At 39.5% G+C, this 23,265-nt stretch overlaps 1 protein-coding gene across 3 annotated transcripts in view; it reads right to left on the bottom strand.

Moving 5' to 3' along the window:
• Positions 1 to 23,265, bottom strand: part of PCDH15 (protocadherin related 15) — a 1,015,846-nt gene that overhangs the window by 270,167 nt on the left and 722,414 nt on the right. For all 3 annotated transcript variants that reach the window (XM_075257479.1, XM_075257481.1, XM_075257480.1), the window contains 2 exons: positions 16,812 to 17,120; positions 9,871 to 10,095 (listed from right to left, as the gene is read on the bottom strand). In XM_075257479.1, the coding sequence (XP_075113580.1) occupies positions 9,871 to 10,095; positions 16,812 to 17,120 (534 nt within the window). The remainder of the gene's footprint in view (positions 1 to 9,870; positions 10,096 to 16,811; positions 17,121 to 23,265) is intronic.

The following is a 23,265-nucleotide window of genomic DNA, read 5'->3' as shown; positions in this document are numbered from 1 at the left end:
AAAACCCTAAAATCTAATAATAGAGCCCCTTTAAGACTGCAACAATTAGAGATTGTCGAAGATGAACAACCCTTCAACCGATCATCTAGATCAGGGGTAGGGAACCTTTGGCTCTCCAGCTGCTGTGAAATTACAACTCCCAGCATGCTCCATTCACTTCCATGGGAGTTCCCAGAACAGCAGAGCCAGTATGCATGCTGGGAGTTGTAGTTTTGCAACAGCTGGAGAGCCGTACGTTCCCTACCCCTGATCTAGATATTCATATGTAAAGTATAACTGTCCTATAATGGATGACCTGTCCATATAATACTACTATTACATTGGTTTATGAGATAAAACCAATGCAGTGCCACGTCTTGTCTATGTCTGGTACTGCACCTCTGTCCCACAGTTGTGGTGTTTGGAGAGAAAGCAGCAATAATGAGCCTACAACCAGCCTTTAAGAATTACACAATTACCATCCAACTTATTCTTAGAGAGTGTGTCCCGCTTAGCTGAAGTTCTTTTATGACAAGTAGAAAAGTGCTTGGCTGGATAAATCCTTCACCAGTATGATTATTAAATATTTATCTGCATTGTATCTGATACCTGTTGCAATAAGGAACATCAGTCTCTTTGTTGCTTTCTTGAAAATAAATGAAAATCTGTCTTGTACATTAGAAGTAGAACAATATTAAACATATTGGATAATTGTAAGTCTAGACTAAAGATCCAAATCTAATGTAAAAGCAAAAATGACATGACTAGACAAAATAAAGAAATGACATGCTACATTACCATGGTAACAGTAAAACCTAGAACAGGGAAGTGACTGCGCTAAATGATCACATTTCAACTTCAGCAAAGAAGAATGCAAACTCTGGTAGGCAGACGACAACTTTTTGGTATGTACAGGGGTCAGTCATCTTTTATAAGCATATGTCATGGAAACATTGAAACAGAAACTTACGCTTTGCATTAGACAACTCAGCTGCCAATTTACAGTGGGGCAAAAAAGTATTTAGTCAGTCACCAATAGTGCAAGTTCCACCACTTAAAAAGATGAGAGGCGTCTGTAATTTACATCATAGGTAGACCTCAACTATGAGAGACAAAATGAGAAAACAAATCCAGAAAATCACATTGTCTGATTTTGTAAGAATTTATTTTAAAATTAGGGTGCATTCAGACTACGTAACGCAGGGCGTGTATGAGAGCCGTACACGCCGGCATTACGGCAGACTGCCGAACACTTCCCATTCACTTCAATGGGAGCGCTCGTAACAGCGGCGTTTACGAGCGCTCCCATTGAAGTGAATGGGAAGTGTTCGGCAGTCTGCCGTAATGCCGGCGTGTACGGCTCTCATACACGCCCGGCGTTACGTAGTCTGCATGCACCCTTATGGTGGAAAATAAGTATTTGGTCAGTAACAAAATTTTATCTCAATACTTTGTTATATATCCTTTGTTGGCAATGACAGAGGTCAAACGTTTTCTGTAAGTCTTCACAAGGTTGGCACACACTGTTGTTGGTATGTTGGCCCATTCCTCCATGCAGATCTCCTCTAGAGCAGTGATGTTTTGGGGCTGTCGCTTGGCAACACGGACTTTCAACTCCCTCCAAAGGTTTTCTATAGGGTTGGGATCTGGAGACTGGCTAGGCCACTCCAGGACCTTAAAATGCTTCTTACAAAGCCACTCCTTCGTTGCCCTGGCGGTGTGATTTGGATCATTGTCATGTTGAAAGACCCAGCCACGTTTCATCTTCAATGCCCTTGCTGATGGAAGGAGGTTTGCACTCAAAATCTCACGATACATGGCTCCATTCATTCTTTCATGTACCCGGATCAGTTGTCCTGGCCCCTTTGCAGAGAAACAGCCCCAAAGCATGATGTTTCCACCCCCATGCTTTACAGTAGGTATGGTGTTTGATGGATGCAACTCAGTATTCTTTTTCCTCCAAACACGAAAAGTTGTGTTTCTACCAAACAGTTCCAGTTTGGTTTCATCAGACCATAGGACATTCTCCCAATACTCTTCTGGATCATCCAAATGCTCTCTAGCAAACTTCAGACGGGCCCGGACATGTACTGGCTTAAGCAGTGGGACACGTCTGGCACTGCAGGATCTGAGTCCCTGGTGGCGTAGTGTGTTACTGATGGTAGGCTTTGTTACATTGGTCCCAGCTCTCTGCAGTTCATTCACTAGGTCCCCCCGCGTGGTTCTGGGATTTTTGCTCACCATTCTTGTGATCATTTTGACCCCACGGGGTGAGATTTTGCGTGGAGCCCCAGATGGAGGGAGATTATCAGTGGTCTTGTATGTCTTCCATTTTCTAATTATTGCTCCCACAGTTGATTTCTTCAATCCAAGCTGGTTGCCTATTGCAGATTCAGTCTTCCCAGCCTGGTGCAGGGCTACAATTTTGTTTCTGGTGTCCTTTGACAGCTCTTTGGTCTTCACCATAGTGGAGTTTGGAGTCTGACTGTTTGAGGGTGTGCACAGGTGTCTTTTTATACTGATAACAAGTTTAAACAGGTGCCATTACTACAGGTAATGAGTGGAGGAAAGAGGAGACTCTTAAAGAAGAAGTTACAGGTCTGTGAGAGCCAGAAATCTTGATTGCTTGTAGGTGACCAAATACTTATTTTCCACCATAATTTGTAAATAAGTTCTTACAAAATCAGACAATGTGATTTTCTGGATTTGTTTTCTCATTTTGTCTCTCATAGTTGAGGTCTACCTAAGATGTAAATTACAGACGCCTCTCATCTTTTTAAGTGGTGGAACTTGCACTATTGGTGACTGACTAAATACTTTTTTGCCCCACTGTAGGTTCTGTAGCCTATTCGTGTTTGGAATTGGTGGTGTGATTTTGACAACTGCAAAATTTTGTGTGAACCGCTGTCAGTGAGGCAGAGCTGCAATACAAAGCACTTCCAATGCAAAAGTGTGGCGCTGTTTCTAAATATTAGCTGCGCATACTGCTAATAAAGGTTTTCATACAGTACTTTGCAGTTTGCAAATATTTCAGTATATGGTTAGGCTAGGTTTACACCTGCGCTGGGTCTTCGCTCAGGGATTCAGTTACCCATTCCATTTTAAAAATGCGGAGAGAAAAGTCCTGCAAGCAGCGCTTTTCTCTCAGCATTGTGCCCGCTCTTTTTGGGTGGAAACCCAACAGACCCCATTATAGGGGTCCCCAAGAGGATGCCCCGAACAGAAATCCGAATGCAGGTGTGAACCTAGTGTAAACAGTAAGGCTGAACAGGCTTAAGAGCCTATTCACATCTGCGTTCAGGTTTCTGTTCAGGGAGTCCACTTGGGGCCCCCCCAAACAGAAACCTATACACATTAAAAAGCGGTTACATGGGAAGCCCATGGACCACATAGACTATAATGGGATCTGTGTGGTTTCCGCTCGGTTTCCATATGAAACACGCGGATAGAAAAGTCCTGCAAGCAGCACTTTTCTCTCCGCATGATTTGTGCGGAAACCACATGGACCTATGGGGTCCGTGTGGTTTCCTTAGGGAACTGCTTTTTAATGCATATAGGTTTCCGTTCAGGGGGTCCCCAAACTGACTTCTTGAATGGAAACCCGAACGCCGTTGTGAACTGAGCCTTAGAGAAACATCCCAGGTCCTTAGACTACCACATGATAGTATGTGATTCTTGGTTAAAGGGTACCTATCACGTTAGAAAACTCAGATGCCCTAGGGATAGGTCAAAAATTTTGATCAGTGGGATGCTGAAATCCCCCATGATTTAGTGATCGGTGAGGAAGGAGTCTCAGCAGTAGGCCCCCTGTGATCAAACCTTGGTAATTGCATGCTATGTAAATGCAATTCGTGCCTTTTAATAAGGAGATATTTTGACAGAAAAAAAAAACTTCTGTCATCACTATGTAAGTTTTGTATAAATAATAGGTACCCTATTGCGTACTACTATTAAAAATATGTACCCCGCCACACCGATTCCACTTTGAAGGTCAGACATTGGTAAGTTGGGTTATTTCTTCACAAGCTAATGCCTGCAAGGAAAAGTTACAGCAGAAAATGTAGCTCTAATGTAATAAGTGGGAGTAAATGGAAGGCGTCCTGCATTGCTTCAACTGGAGAAGCAGTTGTGATTAGTTAATTGATTATTGATTTACTGTAGACGATCATGAATTAACTTCAAAGATGCCATTTTGCATGAGTTTAAGACATCATAAGCGCTTTCCTCAGGCAATCGTGAGCGTCCCGGCAAACATTCACATGATCAAACAATCTATTGGTGCTGTTGCTAATCAAATGGAATAACAGACAGAATTGTGATGTTATGACGGGCAGTCATCAACCACTTTGATACTGTAAAGGGATTAAAGAAAGCCTTGGAGACATATCAGAACAACCTTTTAACTATAACTGCTTTGCTTGTGTGAAAATACTAAAGTTGTTGCTACATTTTAAAATGGACTCCACATCTACAGGTAATGGACATAGTCATTTTGTGGCCTGAACTATTCTATAACCTGTCAGTTTATCATGATCTAGAGACATCTACTGTATGTAATACTACATTGAGCTTCGGTGTAAATTGTATACAAAAGAAAAAAACATACTAAGGCTAAGGCCCCATGTAGTGAGCCACAGCCAAAAATGTCTGTGGACTTTCTGCTTCAATTCTACCTATACAGAAAATGGCAGTGTTTCCGTACGTATAATTGACATGCTGTGATTTACAAAACCACAGCAATGCAGATTTTTTTCTGCAATGTGTGGATGGGATTAGACAGAATTCCATTCACTTTGCAGGTACTGTAAAACCAGTGGCATAACTAGGAATGGCGGGGCCCCATGGCTCACTTTTGACATGGGGGCCCCCAAGAGGGGTACGTGGGTGTGCAGGCTGTATGTGAATAAGAGGGTGACGTGGGGTGCAGGGTGTATATGAGCAAGAGGGGAAATGGGGGTACAAACAAGTGGGGGAGGAATGGGGCTGCAAGCTGTGTGCGAGCAAGAGGGTGATGTGGAGGGGGAGAACTCCACAATCCACCACATTTTTGCTCATCCAAAGCCTCCACCTCTATTCCCCCTTCTTTCTCACACACAGCCTGTGCCCCCATGTCACCCTCTTTGCTCACACAGAGCCTGCACGCCCATGTACCCCTCTTGCTCACACACAGATTGCACCACCCATTCCCTCCTCTTGCTCACATAGGGCGGAATGGGGGGTGCAGACTGTGAGCAAGAGGGGAACATGGGTGTTCAGGTTTTGTGTGAGAAAGGAAGGAATGGTGGTGCAGACTTTCTCACACACAGCCTGCACACCCATGTACCCCTCTTGCTCACAGTCTGCACACCCCCCCTCATTCCCTCCTCTTTCTCACAGATAGCCTGCAATGCATTCCCCGTCATTGTACACTAACCTGTACAATCTGGATAGCTCTGCCCTCAAAAGACACTGATTCTATCTTAGTAGGTTAAAGGACCTTTGATGACGTCATGTCACAGGCCTGTAACCTACTAGTATAGATGCCGGAACAGGGCTTGGGGACAGCGGGCAGGAGATAGAAGTTTCTCCTGCCCACTGTAACCATGCAAGTGCCGGGAGGCAGGTGGCCCCTGCTTGGGTACAGTAGTGAAGCCAGCAATTGCTGGCTTCACTACTGTTAAAAGATGGACTGTGGAGTAAATAGGGCCTGTTATGTGCTGGAGTTACTCCAGCAGATAACGCCCTATTAAAAAAAATATCTGTAGCGGTAGCGGATGCCACCGGGCACCCAAATAACAGTTTCCTTTTCTCAGGCCATTAACTTCATTTGTCTGTAACATGGCCATGCTGAAGCTCAGTCTCAATGAAATGTATGGGATTAGGCTGCAAAGCCAAGGAAAGCAGCTCTATTATGTGCCTGGTTTATAGGCTAAAGCCTTTATCTGAACATCGCAGCCCCTTCATCAGCAGAGGTTTTAGGACCCGTTCTGGTACTGATGAACTTCATTTCACTAGAGAATCCTTTGGTATACTAGTTCTACCCTAGTTAAACACAAAAACTCTTTGCAAACTAGAACGACCAGGAAAAGTTACATAAGTCATTCTGGTACTAAGGAGAATTAGGTTCTCCTCTTCTTTATAATGAACATATCATAGGAGCAAGTTGCCTGAATTTTACATTTTTACCAAATCTACTTCAATAAAGTGATTAGCAAAAAGAAAATAATTTAATGAATGAAACTGTACAATTGAAATTGTAAACATACAGTAGGAACTTTTTTTTTTAACTTCTACATCTTCATTGGTTTTGCAACAGTTGAAAACAACAAAGCTGCTTATATAAAAGTCTGTGACCTCCATCTCCTATAATGAATGGCACTACATGACACATTTGCTTGTAACAACTGTAATGATGTAACATAATGATAAGAAAACCTAGATTTTCTCTGTACATCATTTTGCTCCCCTGCATCTACAGTAAAAGTAATTTGTCAAACTGTTAAGTCCTATTGAATAGTAAATGAGAAGTGGTTTATGAGTATTGTGTATATTGTCGCTACGGTATTAATCATCCGTTCTCTTCAATGTATTCTATATCTTTATTGTGTTATGTACTGATTACTTTAGTTCAGGTTTTTCTGTATGCAATTTTCACACTTTTGGGCTTTTTTTCTAAGAATGTCTGTAAAGTTATGTAATAAAAGTCATTTTCCTGAACAAAAAGTCTTGAAAATAACAATAGAATGCAGTTAACCTGCCATATTTTAGAGAGATAGCTTGAATAATTGTTTGTGGCATTCAGTAGTGTATGGTTGATGTCAAGAACCATTGGATGGCGGGTTACAATGTACTAAATACTAAAATGGGTTTCCTAGTTTTTTTTAAAGGGGACTTTTCACCATATACACCAAGTCCAGCTCTTTGCATCATTGAATAGGTTCTGCTTCACTGATTCCAGCACAGTTAGACTTTTTTTTTTCTATCCCCACCTTTCCTGAGTAATAAGTGCTGCTAGTTTTGGTGCCTGATTGCCTGAAATGGTGGATTCCTTTCTGCTTCGTTCTGATGCCGCAGATCAGAATAGGACGTGCACTATAATCATCAGAACAGAACAAAGCATCGGGAGAGACTCTATCTGTATATGAGTCCTTGCTTTGTATAAAACTGGGAAAAAAATCTTTAAAACTAGGTCACTGAGACTCAAGCCTACTACAATGAAAAAACTGATAAATGGATACGGAACAGAAGCAAAACAAATGCATGTTGGCCGTTAAAAATAGATGGATTTGTCAGTTTTTTTGTGACTGAGAAACTGACATGGTTGTGTGAATATAGCCTTAGTATCATGCATAAGCAGTAATTAAATGAGGTAATTAATTATCTTAAAACATCGCTATAAATAATGTCATTTTGTAATAACAAGCTACGGTATTTCTATGTATGCTGTAGATACAATGGTGTAACATGAAGATATACTGTATACCTCAGCTTGACTGATGTGAAGACTACAGTAGTCTCTTCTTTATAACATCAGCAATAAATTACTCGACAAACCCATAATCATAAATCCCCATCTGTCTATTCATCGATCGTACTGATGTATGTGAATTCATAGAAACCCTTTCACCCATACGCTTATACACGGTGCATCATCTCTGTAAAGCCTTTTTTGCACTAAATACACCTATAAATCCTAAATCATTAGAAAGCCTTTCTCCTTTTGTTCTTCCCTTATGCAATAGGCCTGTCATTAGATATGGTTTACAACGCGTGATACAATATGGCTTGGGGTGTAATGTACGTCTTGGAAAAAAAAATAGCTGCTTTATCTTTTTAATGATTTCAGTCAATATCATAAATACTTATCTGCAGATTACCAGTAAGTACTAGTGCTAGAGCTGCTGTCACAGTGATATAGTACATATATTTGTTGTTATTGCTACACATGGAAGAAATAGGGGATTACAATGTGGGATTCATTTCATTGCCTGCTCCAATTATAGTAGTGTATAATGGAAACCACTGTAGCAAACTTATTTTTTCCAATGTCTGCCCACATTCCACTATGTAACACTGTATTGGATTTCATTTGGAAGCCAAATATGTCTTGCAAAATAAATAAATGAAATAATGAAAATAAATGTAATAGCATAATGAGAAAATAAAATCACCGAATAATTAAACTGCAACCATTTCACAGCTTACATATAATGTTGGAACACCTCTAGATACTGATAGTTGTATTCAGTAATTTAAGGTCCTTTTAATATAAATTAACATAAAGCAACATGAACACGGCAGAAAATTAAGAGCAATTCCTCTTCATTTTCTGTTGTCTGTTTCTGGCTGCCAATGACCCGTGACTGGTTGTGATGCAGGGCACCAGCATTGTCTCAGATCATGCCAAGGTGACTAAGCCTAAACAGTTGAGAGTGTCAAGTTGTGGAATCTGTGGTAAGATCAAGAAGAACGCTTATTTTTTCAGCATCCTGCTGTGATCTCTGCCTCCCGTTGAAAATAATCAGAAACAGAATCCGGGTGGAATCTACCACTAATCCTATTTCACACATTGCAGAAAAACCAGTTGTGGAAAAGCTAAGTTTTCAAAAATGCAGCATGTGAATTTTAGCTGTGGAAACACATGCATTTAGATTTAATAAGAGAAAAACTGCACATAAAAACACCAATGGAATTCGTTGTCAGTTGAATTTTTTTCTGCAACCTTTTTAGCTGCAGTTCGCTACATGTGGCCTTAGCCCACGTGGCCGGTTGCAGAGACATGGCATTTTAAACTGTTACTGAAACATTGAGGAAAAAAGCTTTGTTTACAGTCTAAAGCCCCTTGCACAATGACTGTGTGCTAGGTCAGTGTGTTATCCATTTTTTTGTCCCATTCCTTTCTGTGGGCCCATACACATGACTGTACATGGCCCCGTGTCAAGCCGTCAGTCTGGTCTGCAAAATATGGAACAGGTCCTATTCCTGTCTTATTTTGCTGCCGTGCTTCCTCAACTCTTATTACCGTAATTGAATAAATGGAGCCGTAGAAGCATGGCCAGTGCACAGGCGGCACACAGATGACATCCCTGCTCGCCCATGTGCCGGCCTTGTCATTCATTCACCTCACCTTAGCAACATTTTTAATTCAATTTGATTCACATATTGTGGGAAAAAAACGTGTGTTTTTGAAAAATGCAGTGTGTTAGTTTTCGCTGCGGAAATGCAGAATTTTCCCTCATAGACATTTATGGGGTGAGAGAGGCAAAATTAAAAAAAAAAAAAAAAAAAAAGCTGAATTTTTGCTGCATTTATTCAGCTACTTTTGTTACTGGTGGCCTAAGGCTTAAGGACCGTTAGAGCAAAACACAGCAAACTAAACAGATTTTCCACTGCCGATTTTTCTCTGCAGTGTGTGGGTGGGATTAGCTAGAATCCCATTCACTTTGCAGGTACTGTAAAACACAGAGTTTTGCCGTGGCGTTTCAAAAGCAGCAAAAACAGTGATTTCGCAAAGCAAGTGTTCCGCCTAAGGGGGTTTTCTGGTGTTTTTTTTTTTTTTTCCCCCCCTTACAATAAGCTTAAACTGGTTTAAAAATACTCATATGACCAATTCCCCTTTGCCTGGGTCCTCCACTGGTTTCTATTTTGGCCTATGTCAATTTATAAAGCAATCACATACCATTTAGCCCATCACTGGCTGAGGAAGTTCCCTACTTTCAATTGGTTTAGTGATTATTTCCTATATGTCGAGAGAAACCAGAAAGTTGGGACTGCTGGATGACCTGGGCATTATTTAGCCATATTTTTTTTTTTTTTTGACACATTGTAAGCTTTTTGTAAAAAATAATACAAAAACAATCTACAGACAGCTCCTCTCTAACTAGGCAGACAGATGCATGTTAATTTTATTACCTTTACTCTCACTGTTACAGTAGCAATTCCAGGCGGCATGCTTCCCATAGCATCAAAAGCCTCGACAAGAAATACATACACGGCTTCCTTGCCAGTAAATGATTCATAGTCAAGTGGTTTTAAAAGCGAGAGCTCTCCAGTTGACGAGTTCATTTGAAAAAGCTGCAAAACTTCCTGGGTTCTTATCCGATAAGTTACATTAGCACCAAGATCAGCATCCTTTGCCTGAAACACAATAAACAGATCAATATTAAAATCAAAGCAGACAAAGCTGGTGAATAAAGCAGGTTGAAGGGCAAGAATAATTGAACCAGAGAAAATATATGTATTGAGTTTCAGAGAAGTCTCCAAAATAGAATTGAACGCTTACAGTTGTTTTGCTTTTTGTTATGGGTCATTTTAATGCATTGATCAGGAGAAAATATAAACAGTTCAGCAGATATTTATCTGAAATTTCTGTCACATTCACAGTAAATGTGCCTTCTGCAATCTCTCAACTTGATTACAATTGATCTTTAACTGTTGCATTAACTTTGTCACCGCAAAGACTCCTCCAAGTCTAGTTACTGTACTGGTGACTGCGCTGTCTCTATTGCAAGCATTTCTATGACGGAAGTCCCTGGGATAAAAGCAAGACTGTTAGGAAATGGCCTGTACTAAAGAACCATTAGAATAAAAGGTCTGTTATCCAGAAACAGTGCCACTCATCTCCAGGGATTGTTTCTGGTATTGCAGCTTCCCTTTTCTCTAATCCAGGACATCGCCTTTGTATAGTGCAGTGTAACGGTAAGTTCACACTGGGTTTTTTGGACAGGATTTTGAGGCTGTAAGCCGGTCAGTTCTTTTATCCAGTAGCCATTTGTTCCGGCTCCTGGAAAAAGAAGCGACATGCTCTTTCTTTCAGACGGATTTGCCTCGCGACATCCATCTGAAGACACTCCCTCCCGACTTGGTCCAATCATTTGGTCCTAATCCGGAGCAGAGTGCACGACTGGATGCCTGTGCACTGCATCGGCATCCAGTCGTAGCTGCCCGTATTTTGGTGCAGAACCAGAGGCGGCCTCCGCCTCAGGTTCCGGACCGAAAAAGCCTGTGTGAACTTACCCTCAGGGAATGTTCAAACATGAGGCTAAAATGTAATGTATATGTTACAGAGAACCTGTGGCAGAAATAGGAGATACTGATTATTGCCATTGATACGCATGCTGTAGATATATATGTGAATCAGACCCCTTAATATTTAATTGGGCTAAGGCTGGCTTCACACAGCGCTGGGAATCCGCTTGAAAAATGTGAGAGAAAAGTTTTGCAAGCAGGACCTTTCTCTCCGCAATTTTTGGATGTTAATCCGGCAGACCCCATTACACAGTCTGTGCGGTCCGCGGGTTTCTGTAGCTAATAGGCAGATTGAGTTTCTGTTTTTCAGGTCCGTAAGTGGGAACCTAGAGTACTCTGTTTTTTATTGTGTGTGGAATGTGGAAGAATAGCTGTTTTTTTTTTTCCCCATCAAATTATCAACATATCCCTCAAGTATACACATGAAAATCAGAAAGGTTACAAGAAAGTAACAGACTATCAATGTGTTGCTCTTAAAAGCGTTATGCTTTATAGGGTCATATTTTAGCCCAAATCTTGGGTTTTCAGGTTGCTCCCAAGTGAGTCACCTGATCAAAACTAACACCCGAGGTATTCTACTTCCTTCCTCCTCTACATTTTCAGTGTGTTTACCTGTTCTAACGGGGCTGGCTTTACTATGTAGTCTGAGTACAGCTAATAAACTCTAAACAAGCAGAAGAGGGAGGAAGCCGAGTGAATTTGGTGTCACTGACATGGACTTGGAACCAGACTGGCAACAAATGGTTCAGGGTAAATAACCCAGCCAGGAAGTAAGTGTATATAAAGTCGCTGGATTACGCCCTTTACTAGCAAAAAGTAGGCACCATTTTATTTTTTATTTTCACTGCCTTAAAAGAAGTTGCGACTGGTATTTTACATACTTGATCACCAGTATATTGTTTTACTGATGGGATTTAACATTATAAATATGCTACTGTTTAAAGTATCTGTTGCAACATTAGTAATACAAAGCAGTTCTAATTTAGTGCTCACTTTATGTAAATTATCCAGGATGAGTCCAAAGAAGAGTCCAGCAGTATCTGGCACATGGACGGTGCCCAGATGAAGCCAAGAGTGGTACAACTCACTTCATTGTGCCCACACCTAATGATGTTGGACTCATCTCTGGTCATTTACATACAACATGCAGTATCTTAATTTGATTGTGTACCTAATGCTATGAAAGATATTTCTAACAGAGACGTGTGTGCAGCACTATAGTATACAGCATGGTGGTATAAAAAGATATCCTTTTTTATTATTTGAGTATAACCAAGTTATTTTTATCTCTACTTTGTTCAAAACTGATGCATAATATCTGTTGGCACTCGTTATTTAAATAATGTGAAAAAAAAGACAGGTTGTTTTTAACAAGAGCAGTTTTTTTAGTCTGTGTCATTTCTCATACTGCCTTTATTTTATATTAATATACAATATTTTGCACAGTGCTGTTGGCTTCTTTCAGTAAGCAATGTTTAGTTTCCGTTGCACTGGAAAGTTGAATGACAAACAATGCTGTAGAGCAATTAAAAATTTTCTCCAATGTCTGCGTTCACACATGTAGGGTTTGGTGTATAAATGCAGGAAATTAAAGCTGTAATTAAATATTTCCTAATTGGTAAAATGGTCACTGTCCGATCCTTGTATACAAATATCTGGACAAGGTAGAGTACCTTTTTAGCACCTGAAATACATGCTCCTTTTCCCATGAATTGTGAATAAATAAAAAGTACCTAAAATCTACCAAGACAAATCACTATAGTTTTCTTTCAAGAAAAGATTTTTTGTTTACATCATCCTGTACTGACTGCTCATAGCAAAGGACGGAGGGTTGCAATGAACTTAACATTGCCTCCTGCAAGAAATGTACATTACTGTGTAAAACAATATACGGTAAGTTAACATCAGGCTGGATTCACAATTGTGTTGGACTCTGCCGCAGATTCCTCCTACAATTAGCAAAGTTAAAAGTCCTGCAATGACTTTCAGTATAAGGGTACATTCACACAGAGCAAACGTGCTCATTTTGGCAGAATACACGTGTAAAAATAAGACTCCCATTGCCATTTTTTACTTGTGTAAAAAACGCGCCAAAAAATGCAACTCAATGGGAGTCTTATTTTTACACCTGTATTCTTTACACATGTATTTTGCCAAAATGAGCACGCGTTTACTCCGTGTGAATGGACCCTAAAACCAGCAAAAACCTTAAAAATAGTTCACGGGTTTCCGCAGGTAACTGCTTTTTAAGCGGACACGGTCTCTGTCTTTTGGGTCTCCATGCGGACCCGAACAACGGAAAACCAAATGCTAGTGTGAACCTAACATAAGATGAAAAATGCATAAGAAATGTCAGTGACTACTAAACTGCTCGTATGGATCTATGAAAAAACACTGAGTCAGTCTTAGATTTCTCCCACAAATCCTCTTGTAAAAGATGGTAAATGTTATAACTTTGCGTGACTGTACTCTTTCTCTGCCTTATATAAGGGGACTGTCTTGGATTAGGAAAAAATCTAATCCAGAAACGATGTCACTCTAATCATGGGATGTATCTAGTATTGCAGCTCTGACCCATATAATGGGAAATAGGGATCCAGTCCATAGACAGGAGTGGTGCTGTTTCTGGAAAAAGTAGACTTAGTTCTAATGTTGGATAACCCCTTTAAGAAGAAACATGTTTTGAGGCACATGACTATTTCTCCAGAGTCTAACTCTTGTCCCAGGGAATTCCTTCATACAAATGCTTACAGTAAGTAACTAGACGTGGAAGCTTAAATATCTTGTGCTGCAAATTTTAAGGTAAAGAAATAAGAAGTAAAAGAAGTTAGTCCGAACAGCAGACGTCTTCATCTTGTCATTGGGAAAGCTCTCTGACATTGTGTAGTGATTACCACCTAAGCCTTCCTTATTTACATTACTGTAGTACACACAAGCTAAGGCAATGCACCCGGCCATCATTAACTTTACTGTGTATGCAAAGCAAAATCGCTCAATATGCCTATAAATATTTACAATATTATAAAGAAAAGGTAAACTCTAATTCATGAAGAGCATGAATGTCCAATAATAATTATTTACAGTGTAATATAAGCTTATACAGCTTTCTGATTCATTTTGCATGTCTATTCTTCATAAAGCTCAAGATCCATGTTTCCAATCAAAAAGGAAATTATTAGAAATGGGAAAACCTCTCAAGATTCTTTTTGTGTTCAGTGGCTTGGGACAAGTAAATTTATTACGAACCACACCTTAAACTGACTTAAAACATAGTGTGGGACACTCAATGTTATGTCAATGTGAAAGTAACATAATTATATTCTGGGGTCACTTAAGACTCCAGGTAGAGGCCCAGGGTAGGTGTAAAAAATAAATAAATAAATAAAATTCATTCATACTCTCCTTCTGTTACCTCTTTTGTGCCTCCTCGCGACATCAAGTGTTCGTCAGTGACATAATCGGCCAAGGGGTCACTGTTGAGTCCGGGCTGAGGACATCAAAGAGGAGCACCAGATGCTGCGATGAGGCCCAAAAGAGATAACGGAAGGTGTGTGTGTTTTTTTTTTCACCTCCCATGGGCCTCCACCTATTATACTTTAGGGTCCAAATGATGGTCATTTTAGTTCACCCAACACAAATTCAGTTTTTTAAAAGAACAAAAAAATTGCAATGTTCAGGTTGAACCTGGCTCGGTACAAACCGATTTGACCAAGTTTAGAAATTAAGTTTATTCAATTTTTTTTGTGGTGAGAAAGTAGACATCAGTGTGCCTTTGTTCACTGGGATGTTTTTACCTTGTTTACTAGAATGTGTGCTAGAAATAACTTTGTAATAGTTTTTTTTTTTTTTTTTTTTTTGCAGGATGAGATGTAGTTTTCAGTGGTATCATTTTATAGTAGATGATATTTATTGATTAAAGGAGCTTTCTGGGACTAAAATACTGATGACCTACTCCTAAGAATGTTCATCAATATTGTAGGGGTAGGGGTTTAACATCAGGTGCCCCACTGTGACCATGAAATCGCATGGCCTGTGAAGCCGCTGCTTCGATCAGCTGATCCATTTGGAAACTGAGTGTGTGACCCTCGCCAATCTAATATCAAAGAACTGTTCTAAAGTTATGTCATCAATATTTTAGTCTCAGAAAACCCTTTATCTTTTTATTTTTCTATTGGGAGGAGGGATGAGCAAAAACCTGAAATTCTGAAGTGTTTTAGTTTCAAAATGCAGGATAAATAACGTTAATTTTATCATACTGGCATTTTGGTTGCAGCAACAACTATTATGTATTCTGCAGGGTTTTATGTGCCATAATACATCATTTAGCATTGTAAAAAAAAAAAAATTACATGTTTATATTTAATTAAAAACTGGCTTACGCGTTTCGAGGCATGCGCCTCTTACTCATTTTTATTTTTTATTATTAGAGCTGAGAGACTTTTTTTGTTTTTTAGGTAAGGAAGGACAGACGTTTTCTTTGAGGTTATTCCGACTGTGTAAGTTTCTGATCTTGGGAAATTAGATGACTGTGTTTTTGCAGAAATCATTTTACAACCTCCAATCCCTATTTTTATTTATTTTCCTGTTCAAGTTTTTTTTGTTTTGTTTTTTGGTTACTTTAGCTGTATTGACTTTTAGCTATAACCCCAGACTATAGTTCATGTAATTCCCAGTGTTTCCTCAATCAATATTATATTGTCTGCTCCTGTTTCCTTCTCATGTAGAATAAATGATTTATAAAACCAGAATCTAGCGGTTACAGTTTTTGTAGTGTTTTTAGATATACACGGATGAGTGTGCTTACTTTAGTTCTTCATTTTTATATTTGAAAGTTTCCTAGCTTGTAGGTCATCTACTGAAACAATCCAAAGACTATTAAAAGCTATGGACATGGAAAAAAAGTGATTTCACATATATGGTGACCTCGACTTGTTGCAATTTCAGACTATAATCTCTTTTCCTTCGATTAGTTTCAGACTACTGGATAGGTAGTTTGTTACCATTTGTTAGTTTCAGACTTTTGTATGTCTTCATGTTCATTCCTGTAATAATGTTAGTTGTTAGGTCAGTGTGTCCAGTATTCTGCAGCCTTTATTAGCTCTCTTTGATCATAATAGCTTCTTTCATAGATTTATTCCTTCTAAAGTCTATGGGGAATTGTTTGGATCTTGGATCTAACAGACACTGATGTTGAGGAGTGTGTGATTTCCCTCATCTTGCATAGTTTGTTGTGGGTGCCTTACTCTCTCCATTTACTGGTACACAATCTATGAGATTCACCTACCTCGTCCTGCAAATTGCCTTCTGTGTGCTATCCTCCCTACCTACAGTCTGTGTGATCTGCTCCCCCGGATAACTTGGATGCTTTACATCAGTGCTACACTGTGATTTGCATATAGAACCTCCTTCCTCTCCCTTCTGCTAGCTCTAACATACAACAAAAGAGAGGGGAGCAGAGAATACTGACAAAGCTCTGCAATCTGTCAAGTTCAGCAGGACAGCCAGCTATGTGAAGGAAGTACACATGCACTGGGGTTGTATCACTGCATTTTTAGCAGCCTGTAGTATATGAATGTGGCACTGACCACAAACTATCTATATATGTGACTGTTTGGGGACACTCTGATAACTGCATCAAGGATTATTGTTATCTAAAATAATGTTAGTTGAATTAACACTGCAATATTATCTGTGCTTTAAGTAATAACACAAGAGTTAAGAATCTGCTGAGAATTCTGAACGTCTTAGGTTATGTAGCAAAATACTAAAGTAATATTGAATTAATAGGACAACTATATACAGTTACCGTGTCCTCCATAGCTCACCTGAACTTGTAGAAAGACTGTTCCTGGCATCATGTTCTCTGGTACAAAGACGGCATATGAGGCATTTGTAAATACAGGGCTGTTGTCGTCGATATCAATAACCTTAATAGCCAGTGTTATTGTAGAGCGGCGAGGGTCGGCGGGGGCTCCATCTGTTGCCTCAACAATGAGTTCATAATAGTCTCTTATTTCCCTGTCCAGCTTTACAGACGTATAAATACTGCCATTGGATGTGATCCGGAAAATATTATTGAGGTTTGCCAGGCTATAACGAACTTGACCATTGACTCCAGCATCAGGATCTGTTGCCTAAATCGACACAGATAAAATAAAGTTAATAATTAAATTCATTGCGAGTCTGCTGTAGAATACTCAATGCTGTATTACCACAATTTCCTAGCTTAAATGATGAGTAAAGAACAATATCTTGGCTGAAAAGATTAAACGTGAGGTGGAAAGAGCAACTAATAGGCTAGTATGTATTAGGAAATGTTCCCTTTTCCATCTGTGAATGCAAAGTTATGATTTAATGGGGCTGTATGGTTTAAAAAGCATATTATGCTCTAGCAGATTAAAGGGGGTTGTCTGGAATTTTCATACTTTGCATCTCCAGTGGTCCCTGCTGGTCTTGGAACAATGTTGTTAGATTTATGTTACAGCTGCAGAGGTCACTGGCTTTAATAGTGATGTATACCGGTATGGCACATCAGTTACCTTTATGTGAATGATATACATTACGTCATCGCCGCAGAACAAACAAGGATCACCAGAGTTCTGGTACTGCCGCAGCAGGGACTGAACAAGTGAGTGTTATTTTATTTCAATAATATAACCTCCATCAGGTTGGCATGTTAGTATTTTTTTTTTTTCCGACTGGACAGAATAGCGCAGTCTGCTGTTCTATGCCATACAGAGGCATGCAGAAAAATAAATAAAATATTGTACAATATAAGATTTGTTTTTAATATGGAAGCCTATGGGCTATTGTTGCGACTGGGTGGTTATAGTAGAGGTTCACTCACTAGATAAATTTAAAAAAAAAAAAAAAAAAAAAAAAAAAAAAAAAACACGAAAAATCCAACAAGGCCACCAGACCAACACCCACGGTTTATGCTGTGCTAGACCCATCAATCCAGGGCTGAAAATTCAAATAGAAATGGCTCAAGGTTCATTCTACAATTTATCTCTATAACATGCGATGGGAATGTGAACAAGACTGTATAAGGGCTGGGAACACATGATTATAAATGCAGTAGAAAGATCATGATCTGCCTTTCATCATGGACATTAGCATCTGGTCTCTGCTGTATGATACAGCTGAGACCTGATGGATATAGCGGCCACTCTGCTTCAGACTGAAAAATACAGATACTATTACGGATGTCAGGAACAGGTTAAAAAGGAGTGTACCACCTCCCCCAAGCATATTCAACTGTCATTACTATGTTATGCTCATAACAGGTTTATGGTTATATCACTGTAATGTGTGCCATTTTCGTAGATTGGAGAAAAACTACTATGAAGTCATGCAAATAAGGCAGTTGGTGCACTGAGGGCGGGCCTTCATCCCTTAGAGCACTGCTCTTGTTGATCAAGTAGGATGGGTGATGTCATAGCAGTGAAAGGATCAACTCTCACTGCACTAGGTAGCACTGGCAGGAGATGGTAGTGGCCTGAGTGTCAAGGGCAGTGCTCCAGGAAGCTAAAGGCCCAACCCCAGGGCACCATTTGCCTCATTTATATAAGGATTATAAGTTGGTGACCTATGTGACAAACATTTATCACAGTAATGTGTTCTGTAATGTGTTAGTGACTGTTTAGTATATGTGGGGGAGGTGGTAGTCTTCCTTTAAAACATATGAGTGCTTATTCATAATACATTCTAAAAAATGGAGTGCTTCATCCTACTGACTAATATGATACATGACTTTTTAGTTTTTTGGGTTTTTCTGAGGGTGCACACTTGTATCCTTTTAACATGGTGCCATAATTTTTAAACTGAACTTCCTAGATGGGGGAAATATTTCATTCCATGATTCTGTCTCTATACTGGTATCCCCTTTTGTATTGTACATATCAGATGTGGCACCCCTGATTGTGCATGTCTGTTTTGTATCATCTGTTTGGATGAAACCAATTTGTGTGTCTAACTAAAATTTGCACAGCTCTATCCTTTTATCTGAGATCCTTCCTGGGACTACTGGTTCCCTTGGCTACTCAATTGATCAACCAATGAGTATTCTGTATCCAGTATTTAACTATCTGAGACTGTAATTAAATTGTAATGGGTTTGTAACTTATTATTGCGTTCATGCATCCCACTTTCCTGCTGTTAGGAAACTCTTTGATCATTGCCTGTTAGTCTAATGTCACATTGGACACTGCAGGATCAGTGCCCATAAATAGTGATAGATGATAAGCAGAGCAGCAGCATAACAAGACGACCTGTCCAAAGCAAACCTCACTCCGTAATTGCTCAACTGAGTCTATAATTGACACGTTTGGCCAAGATTTAATATGCAGCACAAATTTAATCCTGTTGGATGTTGTGCATAACTCAGCATATTACTTTACATTGATGCCGTACTGGAGATTTACTGGTAACTAACATAATATTTATTAGTAATAGAAGCTAGAAACCAGCGCTTCATTGTTCAGTTCAATACTGGCCTGACACCAAATGACAATATCAAAATGTCCTTGTCACATTGTGAAGGTACGACCATTATTTTTTCAAATGCTTTACTATTCTATTTTGTTTGCTGTGTAGTAATTTGTTGCCATCTTTTCATCACTGCTTGTTGTTGCTGACAAATCCCCAGATTGTTGAGTGCAACAAAATAATTGGAAAACCATGCCAATAGTTTAATTGCCTATCCTGTAGTAACAGTTCCATAAATCGCAGCACAGTGAGTCAGAAGATTGGAGTTTGTTTTATTAACATTACAATTGCTAATATTTTGGTTTGGTGTTTTCTCTCGGACATTTAGATATAAAACATTTAATAGAAAATGTTTTGTTCAGTTGTACAAAATTAAGAATAAATGCATTTAAATTAATTTGATACATCTTGGCCAATTTATGGACACCACATAAGGAGACCATACAGTATGTGCAAACTTTGCAGTGCACGGGGGCAGTAGTTATAGGGGGCAAGCAAAGATTTGGTGTGCTCTAGCAGCAAGGGGAATATATGCTGTTCTTGTATGGGACCCTATTCCTAACTGAAACATGTATAGCATATACAAAACATATGCCATTAACAATCACGCATCCAGGCACCTTTATGACTCCCATAGACTACACTAAAGACTAGATGCTGGACCATATTGAATGTTGAACTGTAGAGCACACATTCAGTAGACACTTCCGGTGTATATTGAAAATATGCTAAAAACTCTGAGGTTTTCGAAACCGCAACAGTTTGGGAAATTGCAGCATGTCCACTGCGTGTATTTTCCCGCATTGTTTGGATGGGATTCACTAGAGCTTTGCCTGGGCCTTAAGAAGGAGGTGCTAATTTTATAGATAATAGGGAGGTTCTATTAGCAGCTGCTAGCACTGAGTAAAATAACCATGCTTTCATATAAAGTAAAGTCTTCCCGTCAAATCCTTTAATATGCATGTTTAATATGTATGTAACAGGCAAATGGTCTTTCAATAGTGAAATAAGCTTTCCTTCACTAGCAAGATCTTTAGGGTATCAACTGAGCCAACTTACCATATATACTCGAGTATAAGCTGACCCGATTATAAGCCGAGGCCACTAATTTTACCACAAAAAACTGGGAAAACTTATTGACTTGAGTATAAGCCAGGGGGGGAAATGCAGCAGCTACTGGAAAATTTCAAAAATGAAAATGGTCGGAGTTTTTGGGTGCAGTAGTTGCTGGGAAAGTGGAGGGTTGTCTGTCTGCCCCTTCCCTGAGCTTGAGGACTGAGGTTGAGGTTTTTTTCCCCCACTTGGAATTCAGCCTGGCTGAATATAGGGTATCTGCAGTGCTCCTATCAACACCTTCCCGACGGAACAGGAGCACTGCAGATCCCCTATATTCAGTAGACCGGGCACTTTCAGACACAGGGATACCTAATGTGATTGTGTTTCACAGTAATTTTCTACTTTTATATGTATTCTAGGGAAAGGAGTGATTTAGAACTTTTATTTATTTTATTTTTTATTATATTTTTTAAAGCTTCTTTTTTTCACTATGCTGTGGAAGTTTCTATACATTACTATTGCGGTTGGTCATAGACACCCCCCCCCCCCTCGGCTTATACTTGACTCGAGTATAAGCCAAGGGGGGCTTTTTCAGCACAAAAACTGTGCTGAAAAATTCGACTTATACTTGAGTATATACAGTAGTTTTGTTTATGGGTACGAAGGCACATTGAGATAGCACACGGGAACTCTTTATTACAACCACTAGATCAATGCTTAGGGAATACAAATGCAAAAATTAACAGAAAATACTCCTTCCTTAAAACTGGTGGAGCCATAGTGGCGTCCCTAAACAATCGTGAAAACGAAAGTATTAGCACAAATACTATTTTAACACCAATTATTAAAACATAATTATATTTTACAATGAATTGTGTTTACAATAATGAACCTGACTACAACGTCCCTTAAAAATATAATACAGTCGATAAACTAAACTATAATGCTAAGTGTTATACATGTCTCCCGGGGAGGCTAACATGACAGCATTGTTTCTGGTGCTTTTTTCTCCCATTGCCGTTTTTAATAAAGGTGGTAAATGAGTCACATGAGGGCTCCGAAGAGATTTAAAAAATCGTTTTAATAGATTTTACGAATACAAGTGCAGTTTTTCCTTTCTAAAACTTGTAATCTAAGTGCTGCTTTCTGTATAGAAACCAAATAATTATTTAGCCATTTTTATGATTTAAAGGGGTTATCCGGTTTCTAACATCAATGGTCTATCCCTAGGACAAGCCATATTAGATCCGCGGGGTCTGACACCCAGGATCCCCGCAAGCCGCCAGTACCAAGACAGCGTGGTTCAGGTATTATTGACATACTGTGGGCCACACTGCTCACTTGCCAGAGCTTTGTTATTCCTCTGACTGAACCTAATTTGGGTAACCTAAGGTTTTATAGTGATCCACATTTGGTTCTTTAAGGGTAAGTTCACACAGAGTTTTTTGGATCGGAACCTGAGGTGGAGGCCGCCTCAGGTTCTGATTCAAAAACCGGGTAGCTGCGACTGAAAGCTGGTGCACTGCACTGGCATCCAGCCGCGCACTCTGCTCCGGATTAGGCCGAATGAATGGGCCTAGTCCGGGGTAGGGTGTGTCTTCAGGCCGAATCTTGAGGCGACTCGGCCTGAAGAATGAGCATCTTGCTTCTTTTTTCCGGTAGCTGTTTCTTCCGGCTCCCGGAAAAAAGACCTGAGTGGCTCCCATTGATTTCAATGGGAGCCGCCTTTTTGGTCAGGGTTTTAAGGCAAATATGGCCTCAAAATCCTGACCAAAAAACTCTGTGTGGACTTACCCTAAAAAGTGCAAGGAGCTCGGGGTTGGGGAGGGTGGATGTAAGGCAAAAGTGCAAAAAGCATCTATGTACTTAGCCTTATGCATCTGTCAAAAAAATGTTCCGGCATATGTTTTTGTTTTTTTTTCTGTCTGAGATGGATCCCTATTGGTGACTCAAGCATAAATAGGAAATATATATCCTGAGCATATCCGCCTGACTGCAGAGCCTAATATGGATGCAGACAACCTTACACTACAGTAAGCTACAGCAGGCATTATTGCTATCTTTATCCAAATTTGTTTTGTTGCATTTTTAAAGGCTTGCTTTCAAAGTTGCATTTACAATTTTATATATTTTTTATATATTTCATTGAAAAATCCATCCTCATAAGCTAAAGTGTAATAAGCGAGTTTGCAGAAGTTCAATGAAATATGCCAAGGAACATACAGGTCAGAGAGTCCAACAAACTGCCAGTTTATAGTAAAACCCAATTCTCCTTCCTGGCTCAACAGTAAACAGCTCCCAAATCAAACATCCAAGCAGTTTCAACTATAGGTTGAAGAAGCACAAAGCTGTCAAACATTGTACACCAAATGGATAAAATACCAGTGTTTGTTGTCCCAGAGGAAGCAGAATATTGAGCAAATAAACAGCAAATAGGAGACATCATCATGTACTCTCCTGCTTTCCTAGAAAAGGATATTACTAATGTATAAGTGCACAAAGCCCCAAAAGGAATCTAAGGTTGTAGTGAATTATGTGACTTCTAACTTGTAGAACTTGGGTGTACTGACTACGCTATACTTGGTATACCTACCTATGAAATCCGGGATTAATGATAAACCTGGTGGATAAGGAAATAAAATATTTGTACACGGAGTGATTAGAAAGATAGAGAATTCTATTATCTGGTATTTTGACAGGTGCTGTTCTGTTTATTTTCCTCTTAAATCTGTAATT

Source organism: Leptodactylus fuscus, chromosome 10 (genome assembly GCF_031893055.1).
Source record: "Leptodactylus fuscus isolate aLepFus1 chromosome 10, aLepFus1.hap2, whole genome shotgun sequence".
NCBI lineage: Eukaryota > Metazoa > Chordata > Amphibia > Anura > Leptodactylidae > Leptodactylus > Leptodactylus fuscus.
This window is presented reverse-complemented; position numbering and strand designations above follow the sequence as displayed.